The sequence below is a fragment of the Colias eurytheme genome, chromosome 13 (genome assembly GCF_061535395.1).
Source record: "Colias eurytheme isolate Ceu_HAF_F1 chromosome 13, ilColEury1 Martin Lab GWU primary, whole genome shotgun sequence".
Taxonomy (NCBI): domain Eukaryota; kingdom Metazoa; phylum Arthropoda; class Insecta; order Lepidoptera; family Pieridae; genus Colias; species Colias eurytheme.
In genome coordinates, this window is record NC_142992.1 from 5,947,664 (window position 1) to 5,966,121 (window position 18,458).

The window sequence follows — 18,458 nt, forward strand, 5'->3', positions numbered from 1 at the left end:
CTATGAATAAGAGCTTGGATTTCGTCTTTATCAGTAGGAATCAGTACGAAAGAGTCAAGAGAGGATGGACTGAACTGGAAAAATGAGTCAACTTCTAGCTGTGAATTTTGATTCGATCTGATAATCTCCTCAGCTAATTTTGTACCAACGTTAGTGAAGAAACTATTAAAATCATTGGCATTTTGGATTGTGTGAATTGTGGACGCTAAATTTAAGTTATTTTCAGAACCTTTTTTACAATTACTAATTTGTTTAATTGAATCCCATATTTTTTTATTATTACCTTTACATCTCTGCACCTCTTGCCTTTCAAAAGTACGCTTTGCTTTCTTTAGTTGAGAATTACAGAAGTTTCTGTAGCGATTAAAAGTTATTTTTAGAATTTCGTTGGTTGGGTTTCGCTTTAGTTTTTTATATAAATTGTCTCGATTTCGCATAATGCGCAAAAGTGTCTTAGTGATCCACGGTTTACGTACTCTTTGCCTTAATGGAGTTTTAATTGAGCGGGTATTATTGATGATAATATTAGTGAGATGACTTACAAATTTATCAGTCGCTATGTTAGTGTCATTATATTCAGAGATATAATGGAAATTGGTGTTAGATAATTCTGAGTCGAGACCAGAAAAATCAACGCGATACGATATATTATGTTTTTTGAAGGATGATTTATTTTGCTTAAGGTTTACAGCAACACACTCATGGTCCGTGATAGACGATTCGATAATAAAGCAAGTAGCGTTTAGGTTAGTTCTGATCATAGCATGATCAAGGCAAGTTCTTCCGTGAGTAGGCTCAGTGTGAGCGGGTAGAATGCGATGGCTTGCTAGCAAATTAAGATAGTCATAAGCCCGTTTATCAGATGTGTTTGTTGAAATATCAATATTAATATCACCGCATAATATAATAGTTTTATACCAATTTAGTTTTGAGAGAAGTTTATCTAAAGAGTTTATGAAATTTGTTGTGTTCGTTTGGCTTGGCGGGCGATATATTGCTATAATACATGTTTCTAAGTTGATGGATATTAATAAACAGTTAGCATCACTAATACATGGTTCCTCATGCGTTACTATAAGATTTTGGTTGTAGTAGATAACTACTCCTTCGTTTTGTGTGTTATGCGAAGATGTTGATATACATTGATAAGTGTCGAGATTAGGGATGTTTCTATTTGCTGAAAGCCAACATTCTGACAGCACTAAGATGTCCCATGAAACTTTAGATCTATGGAGAAAAGTATTAAGATTCGGCATGTTACAATTTATGCTGCGAATGTTTTGTGACAAGAGATTTAAGTTATATTTACTATTGGAGTTTATGATATGTTTATCTATATTTTCTATGTCGCATACTATAGAATTAGCCACCTGAATGTTATCTAGATCAGAGTTCAATGTTTCAACCATGGGCATTATTTTATGTACACATGTAATAAAATTAGGTGTCGACGGCAACACCGTGACACATAAAGTATAGGAACATAATTAAAATAATGATTAAGACTCTGATCAGAAACACAAGTGGCAGCTCCATGTTTTTTGGATAACAAGCGAAACAGAAAAATAAGATTGGTAATAATGTCGAGGCTAGAATTCGTAAACAAATATTTATTCGGCACGGTCGGGAGTGTGTATATAATATTGTATGTGTATGTGTATTTGATTTTCGTGTATTTTGTGTAGTAAGTAAATTGATTGTTAATTGTTTTATTGTGTGTAGTTATGATGTGTGGTCCGCAAATAGGTATAAAATAAAGTAAACATTTGATATAAAAGTAACAAGAGATATAATGTGTAAACTTATTTGTAATATGCAACAATAGAATTAAGTGGATGGTTAGAGGTAGTACATAATTTAGTCATGCTGATAGTTGACATAAAATATCATTTTCATTTAAAATACGTACGGGTGTTGAGCTTTGTTCCCTTTTAATATAGATCTTTCCGTATGAGGTCCAGGCCGCAAACAGCTTTTTATTTTTTACATTTTCGCGGGCTATATAAAAAATTCTTCTTAATTTACTTGTTAAAAACTCTGAGATAAAAATAGGACGCGCTGGACCCTGAAGGTTTATATGCTCCGTGTTCAATTGCGATTCTTTATTTTGGCGTCTATTTTTATTGTAATTTTTATAATGCGATACGAATGATTCCTTACGGAGAGATGAAGTGAAATCCACTAATACGGTGTCTGATTTCGTGCGAAAGATTTCTCGTATATCTGAATTTTGAATTGGAGATTCGAGGCCCAGTGTCGAACTGATGTTAGAAATAATATTAGTAAGAATGCTCTTATTCTCATTTGGCTGCTTGTGTAAATTTCTCACTTCCAGTGTAGTACAATGGGCCGATTTTTCAAGTTGTTCCAGTTTAATCTCCAGCGATGCCACTCGATCTTTGTATTCTTTATTTTCTTGTTCTAATTCATGTATTTTTAATAATAAGTCCTGGTGTTGCCCGGAAATAGTTTCAACTGATTTTTGAATCTCCTGATTTTGCGACATAATAGTAGTTAAAACATGGTTCAATGATTCGAATTTCGCATCTTGTTGCTCTTTCAGTTCGACGAACATGGATTTTATTTCAGAAGTTGACGCGGTCGTTGTAATGGGAAGTTCTGCAAATGTACGTTTTTGTCGTTTTGTTATATTAAAATAATTGTCCTCCGATTGTTGTATACACGAAATGTTGAGAGCCGAATCCGAATTGTATTGTAATGTCGTATTTGGTGTGTTTAATTGAAGCTGAGAATCAGGTGGCGAACGTCGTACAGACATCGTTTTTATTATGTACTACTTCCGATGTATTATTTTCTATACTGTAAATAATTGTAATACGAAGTCGTACCTATGACCGCGATACAAGGTTGAAAATCACTTAGCGTCTTTTTAAAGTATCGGCATGAGCGATAGATGCGTTGTGGTGATGAATAGGATGAATCACTCACCGTTGAATGTGAATGTGAATGTGAATGTGAATGTGAATGTGAATGTGAATGTGAATGTGAATGTGAATGTGAATGTGAATGTGAATGTGAATGTGAATGTGAATGTGAATGTGAATGTGAATGTGAATGTGAATGTGAATGTGAATGTGAATGTGAATGTGAATGTGAATGTGAATGTGAATGTGAATGTGAATGTGAATGTGAATGTGAATGTGAATGTGAATGTGAATGTGAATGTGAATGTGAATGTGAATGTGAATGTGAATGTGAATGTGAATGTGAATGTGAATGTGAATGTGAATGTGAATGTGAATGTGAATGTGAATGTGAATGTGAATGTGAATGTGAATGTGAATGTGAATGTGAATGTGAATGTGAATGTGAATGTGAATGTGAATGTGAATGTGAATGTGAATGTGAATGTGAATGTGAATGTGAATGTGAATGTGAATGTGAATGTGAATGTGAATGTGAATGTGAATGTGAATGTGAATGTGAATGTGAATGTGAATGTGAATGTGAATGTGAATGTGAATGTGAATGTGAATGTGAATGTGAATGTGAATGTGAATGTGAATGTGAATGTGAATGTGAATGTGAATGTGAATGTGAATGTGAATGTGAATGTGAATGTGAATGTGAATGTGAATGTGAATGTGAACATACACAAACACAAACACAAACACGAACACGAAAACGAACAGCGAACAGCGAACAGCGAACAGCGAACAGCGAACAGCGGACAGCGGACAGCGGACAGCGGACAGCGAACAGCGGACAGCGGACAGCGAACAGCGAACAGCGAACAGCGAACAGCGTACAGCGAACAGCGACAGCGAACAGCGAACAGCGAACAGCGAACAGCGAACAGCGAACAGCGAACAGCGAACAGCGAACAGCGAACAGCGAACAGCGAACAGCGGACAGCGGACAGCGGACATCGAACAGCGAACAGCGAACAGCGAACAGCGAACAGCGAACAGCGAACAGCGAACAGCGAACAGCGAACAGCGAACAGATAACAGCGAACAGCGAACAGCGAACAGCGGACAGCGGACAGCGGACAGCGAACAGCGGACAGCGGACAGCGGACAGCGAACAGCGAACAGCGAACAGCGAACAGCGAACAGCGAACAGCGAACAGCGAACAGCGAACAGCGAACAGCGAACAGCGAACAGCGAACAGCGAACAGCGAACAGCGAACAGCGAACAGCGACAGCGACAGCGAACAGCGAACAGCGAACAGCGAACAGCGAACAGCGAACAGCGAACAGCGAACAGCGACAGCGAACAGCGAACAGCGAACAGCGAACAGCGACAGCGACAGCGAACAGCGAACAGCGAACAGCGAACAGCGAACAGCGAACAGCGAACAGCGACAGCGACAGCGAACAGCGAACAGCGAACAGCGAACAGCGAACAGCGAACAGCGAACAGCGAACAGCGAACAGCGAACAGCGAACAGCGAACAGCGAACAGCGAACAGCTTACAGCGAACAGCGAACAGCGAACAGCGAACAGCGAACAGCGAACAGCGAACAGCGAACAGCGAACAGCGAACAGCGAACAGCGAACAGCGAACAGCGACAGCGAACAGCGAACAGCGAACAGCGAACAGCGAACAGCGAACAGCGAACAGCGAACAGCGAACAGCGAACAGCGAACAGCGACAGCGAACAGCGAACAGCGAACAGCGAACAGCGAACAGCATAAACGATACCTACATTACTTGTTTTCTATTGGTCATTGATGGTTTTTGTTAATAGGCTAGTCACTACCTAGTGTATTTTAATATAAGTTTAATTTAAAAAATATCTTTTGTTATCTTGATAAAGTCACAAATTTTTTCTTGAAATACTATATAGGATTTTTTGTACTTACTATTAAAATTAAATTAAGAAGAGAAATTTAAAAGCAATCCTGTTTTAGTCTTACTCCTAGTAAAATTTGTCGATGAACGTTCGTTACTGCACCTTAATATAAAATACGTGTAAAATTTTGTGCAAGTAACGCTATAGTTACTAGTTTTTATTCTGTGGTACAGGTAGATTCAAGTCTGGTTACGGCGGATTATGTTTAGAGACTATGAAATGTATAAGTATTATATTTTAGTGTTTAAAATGGTGAGAAATTATACCTATGTTGTTGTCAAATCTCAATATGAAAGTTCTTTAATAAATTCGCTATAGTATCCGTCTTGTTGTAAAATCTACGACTACATTACGGTGTTATTATGTATGGTGTGGACTGTTAAGTTCTTACGAGGCCAATATAGTTTATATAAATCATTCAGATGGCGTTCTTTATGACTTACTGATTTGAATCTAGGTAATTCATAACTACTGGATAGGAAATAAAAATAACATGTTAACTGGTAAAATAACGTTTTATTTCAATAAAAATAAATACATAAGTAACTACTTAAAACAACATAATAGAGAAATATTACATTTAGAACATTTTATAATATCATTCCCGATTGAGAGCCCGAGCCGAAGCCATTGCCGAACTGTGAGGCGCCATTTTGATATCCGTTGTAACCGTTGCCAGCGTAACCGCCATTGTTCAAGGCAGAGCCACCGCCAATGTTGTTGAAGCCGGAACTGTCTGCTTGGTTTATCTGAAAAATATTGTCAATAATTATTTTTTTCTTGTTTATTTCTTTAAGAACACATATTAATAACCAATTTAAAAGACTTACGGATAATACCCTGTTGTTGTGGGCACCCACATTGTGAAAACCATTAACACCAGCTGTATTAAACCCCTGGTTTCCCATACCACTAGCGCCGCTACCGAACTGCTGTCCACCGTAGCCGGCACCGTTAGTATATCCACCGCTCATTCCTCCCAAACCCATTCCCAGGCCTGTTCCCAGTCCAGTCATTCCTAAACCTGTACCCAGACCCATTCCCATCCCACCTAGACCGGTACCCATCCCACCTAGACCGGTCCCCATACCGCCGAGACCTGTTCCCATTCCGCCAAGTCCCATTCCCATACCGCCGAGGCCAAGTCCCATACCACCGATGCCGAGAGGCTGAGCATTGATTGCTACAACACACGAAAGGGCGACAAGAATCTGAAATACACAAAATTAAATGTCAACTTAATGATTATAAAACGGCATAAATATTATAATCATATCATCATAAAATTAATTAAAATCATAAAAATATGTGCAAATCTTTTATTTATCTTTTTTTAATAAGTTCATAATATTTATCTATTCAAAAATACTTACGACACAATTCATATTATTGACTGTTAGTTAATGAGAGCGCTCTTGTGAATGACTATCAAAAATCAATGCTCAGGTTATATATTGAAAAATAAAATGCATTTAGAGGCGTGTGTATTTTACACATAGTGCAATTAAAAATCCATTAAACGAATTTCATTAAGAAAACCCCGTGGGAGAATTTTACGTACACTTTTTGTTAATAGGTATTGGATAATAGAAAATGACACATTTTAAATAAATAATTCTAGGTATTTTATTAACAAATTTCTTTTGGTATTTTCCCAAAAGAATTTTAAATAGTAATGTGATCATATCATACATTTTTTTCGATTAATTATTTATTACAAACACTTGAATGGACACTCTTGTCTGTAAATAATCTAGGTACATTAATATTTAATAATACACAATTTTCTCTGGATTTTGATAGTAAGGGATGTAATTATTTATCGAGACCGATATGAAAATTTTAATAATGTTATGTATCCGAAATTATTACTACAATGTAATAATATCTAGGTACATATTATAATATAGTCAGCTTAGTTAAAATTTCTATACAAGTTCTTTAGTAGAAATAACTAAATAATTATCATTAGGTTCCTTGCAAAAGTAAGTGCAGGGAACTTAATGGTCATTATATTTTGTACTAATATTATTTTGGATGTGAATCTTCTTTTGGCGCGTCATGGCAATACCATCACGTCATAGAGTAAGGCAACGATTTTGGTATCTTTGAATCTTGCCAAAGAAGTTTCACTTCTGACACATGTGTTCGGAACACACGCTCTCTTTTTTATTCTCTAACCCCAGGTAGTTAAATTAACCAGAGATCTACTTAATAGACTCACGATTTTAATACTTCACCATAGAATTTTTTTTTTAAATTAAGAAGCTAATTTTCATGTTGTTGGTTTCCCCCAAAATCTGTAAATAGCTAGTAATTAATTACTTAGTATAATTGATATTCGTAGTACGTATCGAAGGGTATAACCCTCTACAGTTAATGTTTATTTAATTGTAATGATATTTGATTATATAAACGCGTTTTTAGTTTTAGAAATCATTCATACTTCAGTCTTAAGACGCACAGTATCCTACCAATATGAACAGTATTGTAAGTACATGTATTTCTATTTTTTAATACTTAAAGGTTTAATACTATAGTGATATAGATAAAAAATTAACAAATTGAAATATTTCAGGTACTTACGGTTTTATTGTGCGCTGCAGTGCTTAATGCTCAGCCACTTGGTTTAGGCGGCATGGGCCTTGGTCTAGGCGAGTTGGGCACAGGTGGCGTAGGTCTCGGCGGGATGGGTATGGGTACAGGACTTGGCGGAATGGGAATGGAACTTGGCGGTATGGGTACAGGACTTGGCGGTATGGGTACGGGACTTGGCAGCATGGGAATGGGAACAGGCCTGGGAATGGGTTTGGGAGGAATGAGCGGTGGATATACTAACGGTGCCGGCTACGGTGGACAGCAGTTCGGAAACGGAGCTAGTGGAGTTGGAAACCAGGGATATCAAAGCTCAGGCCTTGGCGGTTATCACAATTTGGGGTCTCACAACAATAGAGTGTTATCGGTAAGTTTTGCAATATTATTATGTCTTAGAATCAACTTGTTTTCCGCCCGCGGCTTCACCCGCCTCGTCTAAAACTTAACAAGTTATTTACTAAAACCTTCCTCGCGAGCCACTATAATCTATTAAAATAAATCATATCAAGGTGTATAAATAGGTATAAATGCTTCAAACGAATAATCAATTCAATTTGATAACTACATAGTAACATGTATAATGATTATTTTCAGGTTAATCAAGTAGACAACTCCGGTTTCCACAACGTCGGTGGCGGCTCAGCGTTGAACAATGCTGGTATGGCTAATAATGGCTATGGCGGATACCAAAACGGTGGCTCCCTCATGGGCAATGGATACGGCGCTGGCTCACAAGGAATGATGATTTAATGCCTGTGATTTAGTTATTTTATTTATTGAATAAACTGTTTTTATTATATGCTGTTGTTTCCTTTTTAATTATGTTTAAAACGTTCTGAAATAGTCAAATGTGTTATTAACACGTAATTAACTACTAGGTTTCCGCCCGCGGCTTCGCCCGCGCAGTCAAGGAAAAAACCGCATAGTTCCCGTTCCCGTGGGATTTCCGGGATTGCGTCATTTTCCCCAGGATAAAAAGTAGCCTATGTCCTTTCTCGGGTATCAAAATATCTCCATACCAAATTTCATGAAAATTGGTTCAGTAGTTTAGGCGTGATTGAGTAACAGACAGACAGACAGAGTTACTTTCGCATTTATAATATTAAGTATGGATTAATGTATTAATTTTGCCGGATTTATAAAATAGGAAACTCATGATTATGTAATGATCAAAATATCATTAATATGATATCAGCGAAACAAAATATTTGTTATTAAAAATGTTATTATTTGCTACATGCTTCTGCAGTACACCCCAAATATATACTACTTAGGTTATTCAAAGGAATGAAATAAAACAAGATATACAGGTGTATACATATAAACTTAAAATTTATTTACACCTTAACACTTACATTTTGTGACGGTTTGCATAAAAACAATTTAAAAAATGAGGTTCTGAGTAATATTCGAGACATCTGAATAAAAAAGAAAATATAAACAAAAATTGAACATTTGTACGGTATTAACATAGTAACTACGGGCTGAAGTTTGGCACGGAATTTATGCGTTTGGTATAGAACAGTGAAATTTATTGGTATTTCTTTGGAAATTAGAAGATAATACAAACAATTGTGCAATTGTAACAGTCTTTATTAACAATCACTAGTAAACTGAAAACATCGCTATTTCCATATTATATTGTATGATTTGTATGCTATCATTTTTAATGTATTTTTTTCTATTGTGACTTGTATATCTCTGAATATAATTTGTAAAACAATTTTTAAGTAAATTAAACCGGATAAAAGGTTTTTGTGCTCAGTCACAAATGAGTTTTGGATGTTCGATCGTATTTGTCGTATATTTCGTCTTATTCGTTACGTAACTTATACAATTTAAACGCTTAATGTAAAATCAGTCTAATTCTTAAAGCGACATAATGTCTAACCATAAAGCTTAAACGAATGCCATAATCACACTGGAAAGTTCAGTAACGTAAGGCCACTAGGTTTCATTAGTATGTCTACTATGGACTGTGTTTGAATATTTCTTTTATGGATACAAATAATTCTAGTAAATAATATACATTTTTTTTAATTCGAATTTAATGTGATAGTAGTTTTTTTTTTTCGGAAATGATATCGTCAATTTTTCACAGAAAAAAAAAATAATTTAGCAATTTATAATTTAAGATAGATATTTCATAATAAATTAATATATTTTTAAATTCATATTTTTTGTGTATCTATGTACAACTTGAAAAAAATGTCCAGTCATCCATAGCAGATTAACAGTTGATACTTAACTAATAAAATGTTATTTTAACCAAGATTTACACTTACGCTTTAAAAATTAACAATACAAAATTATATTATGTTAATATGGCGGTTTTAACATTTTGGAAATCAAGAGCTTAGTAATAAAAATGAATATAACATAACGTGAAACCGGTTTGTGTGAGGTACGAAAAATTTTCATAGAAAACACGAAATGCTTCACAATATATATCATATTATTATCAATATAAAGATCACAAAAAATAATGCACCTGCGCGTATATAATTGAATAACTGTAAATATCATACATTTTCTAACATTTAAACGACAACTTCGAAAAATAATTTAAAGCTTATCACGAACGCAATTACACTGTGTGCAATAATTCTCTTCGCATTTGTATCAAATTGGAAAAGCCGTACATCGGCGAAGCGTTAACAGGGAGGGTATAGCTATATTACAATAATAGACACCGAAACGAATGTACACCTATCTACAACATGCACCTCTATTTACACTATATGACACCGAGTTGTTACGTATAGAGATTCCGCCTCTAGCGTGGTCACAAGCGCATCTCCCATAGGATGAGATGCGCATCTTTGGGATTGGGATCAGCGGCTGGGGCCGGGCGTTCCGAAGCATCAGCTGTTTGCCTCCAGTCGACGTAACCACGCCCACCCATCACCGACACTATAGACCTCCGGGACGCACCATCGCCCACTATATAATCCGCCCCTCGAAGACTTCTGACGGCATTTTTCTTGGGACCTCTCGCGTCATTCGCTGGAGCAGTTGCCGAATCGCTTCTCGATACGGAGCGGTCTGATGCACTCGATTTGCCTGATGACGAATCGGGTGTGGAAGCTGCTAAAGGAGCTAAACTCGCCGCTCCTGACGCACCTGAACTAGTTCGCGATACACCACGCAATGCCATAGATTCTTCGCTTCCAGACGACGTGCATAGACTTGAAGCTCGTGAATCGACCGACCAGCTAGACAAATCTAGACTTCTAGGTCTACCAGCTCGCATGCGTAGCCGTCTATCTAGTGTGCTGACACGGAATGGGATAGCGGCTAATTCTGGGTCACTTCGCCTTAACGCCTCACCGCCTGAGCCGTTGACGTCACTTTCTCCGACGCAGTCCTTTACAAACATTAGGTCCCCAAATAGGCCGTAGACATCACACGCGTTCAGATTAGCGCACTTTGGCAGAGTTTTGCTCAGACGCACGTCACCAGGTTTCTTCCTTCTAATCACAGCTGATTGCACCCGCTGCGGTCTATACGGACTCATCTCTTCTGATATCCTTCGTTCCAATTTGTGTTTTTCAGTGTCTTCTTTGCCATCTTCTTCTTTGAATTCATGGGCTGTGTCAGCGAGTGCACGTGCATTTGATAAATTACGTCTAACAGTGTTGACATCAACATCTTTAGTCTCTGTGTTCAATGGTAGTAGGAATGTAACGGGGCCAGCGTGAGCGTGGTAGGACACGGCAATGTGTCCGCCGATGAGAGGCAGGCCTTCTAGTTTCGGTAACGGTACAGTAACACTAACACCAGCCGTTGTACCGACCCATAGGAGGCCTTGAACAGCCAATAAAGCTGAAACGTGGGCTGGCTTGCTTCCTTCTCTAGCACCAATAGTTTTAGCCACATCAGCGGCTATGTCGATATTTTGTAAATGCTCAAATGTTTCGGTATGATATAGACTTACGAACGTCGATTCTGAGAAGGCCGCCCAGAGACCGACGCCGGAATGCGCCAAATATTTTACAGATCTATCTCCTTCACCCTTTAACTCTAAGATGCGCATGATTTCAGCAGTCAAAGCGTTTATTGCGAACACTCGTTTCGCACACGCCGCATAAATAATTCCATCAACGGGTAATATACAATGTACAGGTTTGTCTCCGAGTTCAATCGCTATAGGCTCCTGCAGGGCCCAGGAATCGTCATGATTTCTTCTAAAAACTGATATCCTTCCGTTGGCCAGGCCAACGAACATGGAGTCGCAGTGGAATTTAATTTGCGTAACAGCAGCTATAGTGGGAACTTCGGTCAACTTCTCTTGCTTCTCGGGCTCGACGCCAGAGAATATGATGATTTTCTTGTCTTCAGTGCCGAGCCACACTGTGTCGCCGCACAGCGTGGTCACTTGTCTCACTCCTTTTGCATATTCTATTGAGCTTACCTGGAATTCAGAAATAATAAAATTAATAAAAAATATGTATTTTAAAATCAAACACTCCATTTAAATGAAAAACATATTAAATAATTTATTTATGTTTTAAATAAGTTTATTATTCATCGTATTAAGGGATCTTAGAATTAAACCGCATCACGAGCGTCTCCGTGTGCGAGCACCGGTCGTGGGTGTGAAGTTTAACCGTCCGTGTACCCGCTACACGTGCACAGTACACACACAACCATATTCCCCAACGAAACTCACCCTAGTATCCGGTAGATCCAACGTCACTAGCGTCTTAAGCGTGGCCGCTCTATGTGTGAGCACAGACAGTTGCGTGTTCTGCGCACCGCCCGCACACACCCACAGCAACGAACGCGCACGTCGTCGCACACCACCGCCCGCACACCCGCTCGATGTGTAGAAGCACCCGCATTTCACCTGTGATAGTTTATTTATGATTATAGATTGAGACAATACATCTATACTAATCTATACTTAATAGTATAAAGCTGTAGAGTTTGTTTGTTTGAACGCGCTAATCTCAGGAGCTAATGGTCCGAATTGAAAGATTATTTCGGTGTTAGATAGCCCATTTATCGAGGAAGGCCATAATATATCATCACGCTGGATCAACAGAAGCGGAGCAATGCGGGTGAAACCGCCGAGCACAGATAGTTTATCATAATATGAAGTGAAAACGTGTTCGTGAATAATATAGCCATAACCACAATTTTCAACTACAGAAAATAAAACGATTTCTACACATTGTTTTAAGAAATGAAAACTGAATGAATATCATCTTAAAATAATTAAATTAAAATTTTAGTATTAAAATTTGGCCGCTAACCGCCACGCGAATTAGTTAGCCTGCACTTGCGCAAGCTGTGCGATCCACTTCGTTGCCGACGGTTAAGGACTTACCTCAGTCAAACTGTTCGACGAGTACACGGGCGTAGCTGTCACATACAGTGGCATCTTATGCGGTGGAGGTGTAGTTGCCGGTAACCGCCAAGCTGGGCAGTTTGCCCGCGCTTGCGCAAGTTGTGCCAGCCTTAGCTCTGTAGCCCAGGCACGTCTTGCGCCGGGCTCGTTTGCTCTGAATGTTAGTGGCTCTTCGCGACCGCGGATGGTTAGTTGGAGACAGCAGGAATCGACCCATGCCATTTCGTCGTCTTTTTTCTGGAAGGGTTAATGTTAAACAATTTTAACATTAATTTTTTGACACTAAGCACTTTAAGACATTAACCTTAAACATGCATGTACGTAATTTCATATAAATATTGGTGTTATTTTTAATAAATTAATGAATTTGTAATGACAATTTAACAAATAAGTACCTACAATGTTGTCTTTTAATTTATACTTATTCTTAATGTTAAACTGAGTTAGCTAACTAAGATGTGTTGATAATAAAATGAATTACATAGTACAAAACAAATCTACTCTACACACCTGTATACTCCTCTGTATATTTTGCAACAGTGCCTTAAACACTTCAGGCGCGACTTCCGAATACGGTGTTTTCAACGAAGCAGCCAAATCGGCCATTCTTGATACCGTTTCATAGTCGTGCATTAGCGCGGACATCTCGTTGCAAAGGGAATCTCCGGTGGACGTGCTACTGCTTGAGTTTGAACGTAGGCTTCCGCTGCGGTTCATACCTGGAGATGTGAAGAAAATTGTCAATAAATGCTTGTTTCGAAAGTAAAACATAATTTAATAGAAATGGTGGGTTAGGTTAGGTTCGGTTTATTTAAAAATATATTTATGTAACTACGCAGAAACAGCCCCGCGTGTGTAACGACTAGCAACCTGCATTTCACGGACGTTTGGCAAAGTATATTCTCGGCATAAAAATAAGTAAGTAAATACGTTACGGACAACAACTTTTCAACAGCTTGTAATTTCGCGAATTGAATTAATATCTAATAAATAAGTAAGTAAATAAGTTACGGATAACAATTTTTCGACAGTGCACAATTTCCCAACTTCAATTAACATCTAACGATTTTTAGTTTTCAAAATCACGGTAATGACATCAAAAAATATTAATACTAGTCTAGTACCCTTACCCTGAGCCAGCACGCGGCTGAGCGTCGGCGAGGTGCCCGTATCGAGCACGTCCACATCCTGCACGGGGTGCGCCCACTTGAGCCCGAGCCGCTCCGCCTCCTCGCCGCCCGCGCCCACCGACACGCACACCACTAGGTCGTTGAGTAGGAGTAAACGCCGCGGCTTGCACTTTGTGAGCGTGCCTGATTGGTTGAACTCCTTTGAAGGGAACAATAATTATAATAGGAGACTTTAATTTTATTTTATTTTATTTTATTTGTATAAGAACATAACAGTCATACATGATTTAATATAACAAAGTTCTAAAATTCAATAATATTGTGCACGCACGCACAAACGCACGTATGCACGCAGGAACGCACGCAAGCACGTACACACACACACGTTTGTGCTTTCGCACGAATGCACTTATCACCCGCCACTTCGCGGGTTAAGCTGTCTAAAATTTAACATTTTTATTTTTTATACTAAAACCTTGCTCTTGAAGCACTCTTTCTATTAAAAAATACCTAATCGAATTCCGTTGCATCGTTTTAAAGATCATACAACTTTGACAACTTTATACAATGTATTATGTAGTGACGTAGTCAAATCCGTCATTCAATAAAATGATAAGCACGTCCACGCACGTTCGCCCGCCCGCACACACGCACCTGCACGCACACGCTCGCAAGCTCACGCACTCACGCACATGCATACTCAAGCACATACACGCAAAATCTACATAAACAAGTAACTAACCAATTGCAGCAAGTCGTCCTGCCGCAACAGATGCCTCCTGTCTGCGCGCGAAGCGAGCAACCGCGCGGCGCCGAACCGAGCCGCACCACCCGCACCGCCCGCGCCCGTCATACCGCCACGTGTTAACCGTCTTAGGGCTCCGCGGAACGCCTGTAACACATACAATATACATGTATTATTATTATGTTCGAGTAATAAATTAAAACTCAACATTTATTCATTCAACTTGACTTCTTTCAGAAGCCCTGAATCTTTATGATAAAAATTTAATCGCCTCTAATAAAACTATACCTCGGCGCTAATAAAGACATCGGAATAATTGTTTTTTTAAATTATTATTAAATAGAAAACAAGTTTTTTTTTCTGATCACAGGTCAAAACGGAAAAGTTGAATAGTTTCGAAAAATTTTAAACAAATCCTGCTCTAATAATTAGTGTCCAATTAATAGAAATAAAGAAGAACTTACAGAAATAAATAGCACTATATACAACTAGATCTCTTCACAAATAAACCATTATTATTTACCTGCGTCCTCTCCGCGTCCCGTTTCCTCTCATTGAGAGCGTCGGCCAACGCCTCCAATCTGGTCAGAGCTCGTTGTAATGCAACTCTATCCACGTGTCCCGGAGGCGTGTGTTTTAAGAGATCCTGTAATAATATAGAAAATATGAGCCAAACAGAACAATTATTGTTTATTGTAAATCTCAAGACATGGATAAATTATTTCATTTATCTACATTCCATGACCTTATTTCTGGAATGTGGTTCTAAACTACAATCATAAATCAAACACAATGTTGAATATGTTACATTTGATTAATACTTTAGATTATAATTTAGTTTAATTGAATATTTTAGAAATAAATCTATAATGTACTATAATATAATATTATAAAGCTGAAGAGTTTGTTTGTTTGTTTGAACGCGCTAATCTCAAGAACTACTGGTCCGATTTGAATAATTGTTTCGGTGTTAGATAGCCCATTCATCAAGGAAGGCTATAGGCTATATATCTTCATGCTAAGACCAACAGGAGCGGAGCCACGCGGGTGAAATTGCGGAGAGCAGCTAGTTACAAAATATAAAGGTTATAGCTAAAAAAAACTGCCTAAAGTCACAATTCTTACCTGTAGAAACATAATAAACTGCGGGAACCGTTGCACCGGTTTCACCATCAGCCCGAAAAATGACAGTCTGTCGTGTGCGCTGATCTGTTTCACTTTGAAGAAGTCAGCCAGCGCCGACTTGCGTTTTGACTCCATCTTGGCCAGCTCCATGGCGACCGAGAAGTTGTTTATGAAGTCAGAGTACACGTCGAGCACCACCGCTTTGGAAAACGCGTTTAGGAAGACCTCGCCTGGAACGATTAATAGAATCATTACTTATATTGTAAAAGCCAACGTATTTCATATAAAAAAATATATATGCTAGGGCAATATGTAAAAAATCTGTAGGAAAGAGTATTTAAATGATGCTTTAAAAAATGAGTGTTGAAACAAACAAATTTTATAAATTACTAGCGGTCCGCCCCGGCTTCGCCCGTGGTACATATGAAAAATAGATGTTGGCCGATTCTCAGACTTACCCGATATGCACAGAAAATTTCATGAGAATCGGTCCACCCGTTTCGGAGGAGTATGCAGACTAACATTGTGACACGAGAATTTTATATATAAGATTAATTCTTATATTCATATTATAAATTCTTAAATTTCCGAATTTGTCCGTCCACAGCAGACGTCTGTTTCTTTGGAAAATGTGACTTTTTCGCAAAGATTTTAATGAGTAAAAGTAGCTTAGGTTCTCACGGCTATTTTATGCTTATAAAATAAGCTATTACTTTAAATGCATCCTGCTTCAATAATTTCACCGACTAGAACCGAAGTATTGGGCCAATATCTTCCGTACAAGTTTATAAAAATTAAAAACATTCATCGATAACGTCTCAATTATAACCTTAGAAAAACCTCGCTCAATTAGCGAACAAATCACCAATCAATCAACTCAAATTACCATAATTTACAACCGATCCGCGAACACACGTCACACTAGACACCACAAGACATTTTTACAACCCGTAACACATTAGAGAAATGCTTGCATAATTTCGTGTGAAAGTGAAACACTTTCCGCCTCATCGTCATTAAATATTAAGTGTTAATTAGCTGGCGATGTTGTATACAGGATGGATTTTTTAGACAGGTCAGTAAGAGCAAGTATCTTGAGAAGATTATGCCTGTGTACGTGAAGATGCTACGGTGCGATGTTGTGACTAACCATAATTTCTGAAATTAAATTTTAGTTGCTAAATAATTAAATGTAAAATAATATTTCGAGTTGATTTATCGTTTTCCGTACAAAATGTATGGGAATAGTTTTCGGCAATTTCTGCCATTTCCAGTACTCAAACCTAAAATGTCCCAAAAGTCTTTTGATCCCTAGTTTGGTCTCCTAGAAACGTTTTTCTTTAGCTGTAACGGTTAAGGTTCTGAACAATCCACCCTGTATAGTTTATACAACTAGTTGTGTATGAACTCACCAATCTTTTCGTCGCGGTCCCACGTTCGAGCGCAGTCGGCGAGCGCGGTGCGAAAGTGCAAGTGGCACTGCAGGATGTCCGGCAGCCGGTGGAACAGCGTCTGTATCTTGCTAGCGTTCAGTATCGCCGGGCTGCTCTCTTCTAGCGGCTTCTTGTAGTCCTAGAACGGGTAATGAACCAATTAATACTGAACTCTTTTCCCAGAACTGTCATTTAACTAAGGACAGCTCCTTGGAAGAAGCATATTGACATGTTTTGGATATTTAAAAAAATACAGACGATGAACTTGATGATATAGGTACATCTAAAAAGTAAAAATGGTTATTATGCAAGATATTGCTGATTGCTAATACGGTGAATTTTATAGGCTTTAAAAAATGCTACTTGAATCTTTTAAAGAGTAACTTTACTCCGAGATTTTTTTACACACATTACATTTTTTTACAATCAAGGTAAAAACCTCGATTAAACGTGTTACAACAAATGTATAAAAAACATCAAGGAAAACTTTGAATATGTTTAATTTGAACACTAGAGATGATATTATCCTCTAAAGAGAGAAGGTAAATGTCCATGAATATGACCGGTAAATGAACACAAGAGTACTTATATTCTTTGACATATTGTATGTACTTAAATATACGACTATTAAAAATTGCATATCATTTATTTGGTTAACTCGCAAAAAATCTCGTTACGACAGTTTTACCGAATTTAAAACGAAACAAAAACAAATAGCATACAAATTTTGACATCATCGAGTTATCGATAAAAAAGCTTACCTCCGCGTGTGTCATATCTTTATTTAGTATACAGTACAACCTGTCTTGTACTTACATTATACCTATAAAGTAAACAAGCGTCATGTTCATGTTTTATGATTTAATGCAGAAATCATTATGAAAGCACTGCGTAAATTGAAAATAATTACTCCATAACGAGCCGCGGTATAATCTCTATTTAATAGCAAAATCGTGATCTTAAGCATACATTAATTTGCTTAACTTAAATGCGTATTTTGTCGAACATAAATAAGGAGTTTGCGTAATTGTAGGCAAATTGTGTATTTATAACAAAACTTTAGTGTCCAATAACTCAACTGAATAGTCGTAAGTCTGTTGTGACCTACATTTCCAACCAATTCCTACGATGTTTCAATAAGCTCCTCTAATTTAATACTAGTACCTATTTGTAAAACTGATTTGTAAATTGAATCTTTATAAAGCTGTGTGATAAAGCTTACTGTTGTACATTTCAGTACACGTACATATCCATAA

The 18,458-nt window shown here is 37.8% G+C and overlaps 3 protein-coding genes across 6 annotated transcripts in view; 1 reads left to right on the plus strand and 2 right to left on the minus strand.

Moving 5' to 3' along the window:
* Positions 1–5,411: 5,411 nt before the first annotated feature.
* Positions 5,412–6,025, minus strand: LOC149903398 (uncharacterized). The gene is made up of 2 exons (XM_090109140.1): positions 5,652–6,025; positions 5,412–5,570 (listed from the first exon to the last, which is right to left on the minus strand). The coding sequence occupies exons 1-2, from the start codon at positions 5,970–5,972 to the stop codon at positions 5,412–5,414; spliced, it is 480 nt and encodes a 159-aa protein (XP_089965266.1). The 5' UTR covers positions 5,973–6,025.
* A 1,246-nt stretch (positions 6,026–7,271) lies between these two features.
* Positions 7,272–8,168, plus strand: LOC149903399 (uncharacterized). Its single transcript, XM_090109011.1, has 3 exons — positions 7,272–7,311; positions 7,400–7,783; positions 8,011–8,168. The coding sequence occupies exons 1-3, from the start codon at positions 7,300–7,302 to the stop codon at positions 8,164–8,166; spliced, it is 552 nt and encodes a 183-aa protein (XP_089965137.1). The 5' UTR covers positions 7,272–7,299; the 3' UTR covers positions 8,167–8,168.
* Positions 8,169–8,721: 553 nt separating this feature from the next.
* Positions 8,722–18,458, minus strand: part of LOC149903400 (rho guanine nucleotide exchange factor 10) — a 38,301-nt gene continuing 28,564 nt past the window's right edge. For all 4 annotated transcript variants that reach the window (XM_090108342.1, XM_090108341.1, XM_090108344.1 and 1 more), the window contains 9 exons: positions 17,182–17,341; positions 15,770–15,999; positions 15,168–15,290; positions 14,642–14,791; positions 13,900–14,098; positions 13,280–13,488; positions 12,749–13,006; positions 12,089–12,265; positions 8,722–11,830 (listed from right to left, as the gene is read on the minus strand). In XM_090108342.1, coding sequence (XP_089964468.1) covers positions 10,202–11,830; positions 12,089–12,265; positions 12,749–13,006; positions 13,280–13,488; positions 13,900–14,098; positions 14,642–14,791; positions 15,168–15,290; positions 15,770–15,999; positions 17,182–17,341 — 3,135 coding nt within the window. In that variant the 3' untranslated portion in view covers positions 8,722–10,201. The remainder of the gene's footprint in view (positions 11,831–12,088; positions 12,266–12,748; positions 13,007–13,279; positions 13,489–13,899; positions 14,099–14,641; positions 14,792–15,167; positions 15,291–15,769; positions 16,000–17,181; positions 17,342–18,458) is intronic.

Excerpts from the sequence above, each read along its gene's own strand:
- LOC149903398 (XM_090109140.1), bottom strand. The coding sequence starts at position 5,972 with ATGGGACTTGGCCTCGGCGGTATGGGAATGGGACTTGGCGGAATGGGA. Across the intron at positions 5,571-5,651 it reads ACAACAACAGGGTATTATCC|ATAAACCAAGCAGACAGTTC; the intron begins GTAAGTCTTTTA and ends AATATTTTTCAG.
- LOC149903399 (XM_090109011.1), top strand. Across the intron at positions 7,784-8,010 it reads ACAACAATAGAGTGTTATCG|GTTAATCAAGTAGACAACTC; the intron begins GTAAGTTTTGCA and ends GATTATTTTCAG.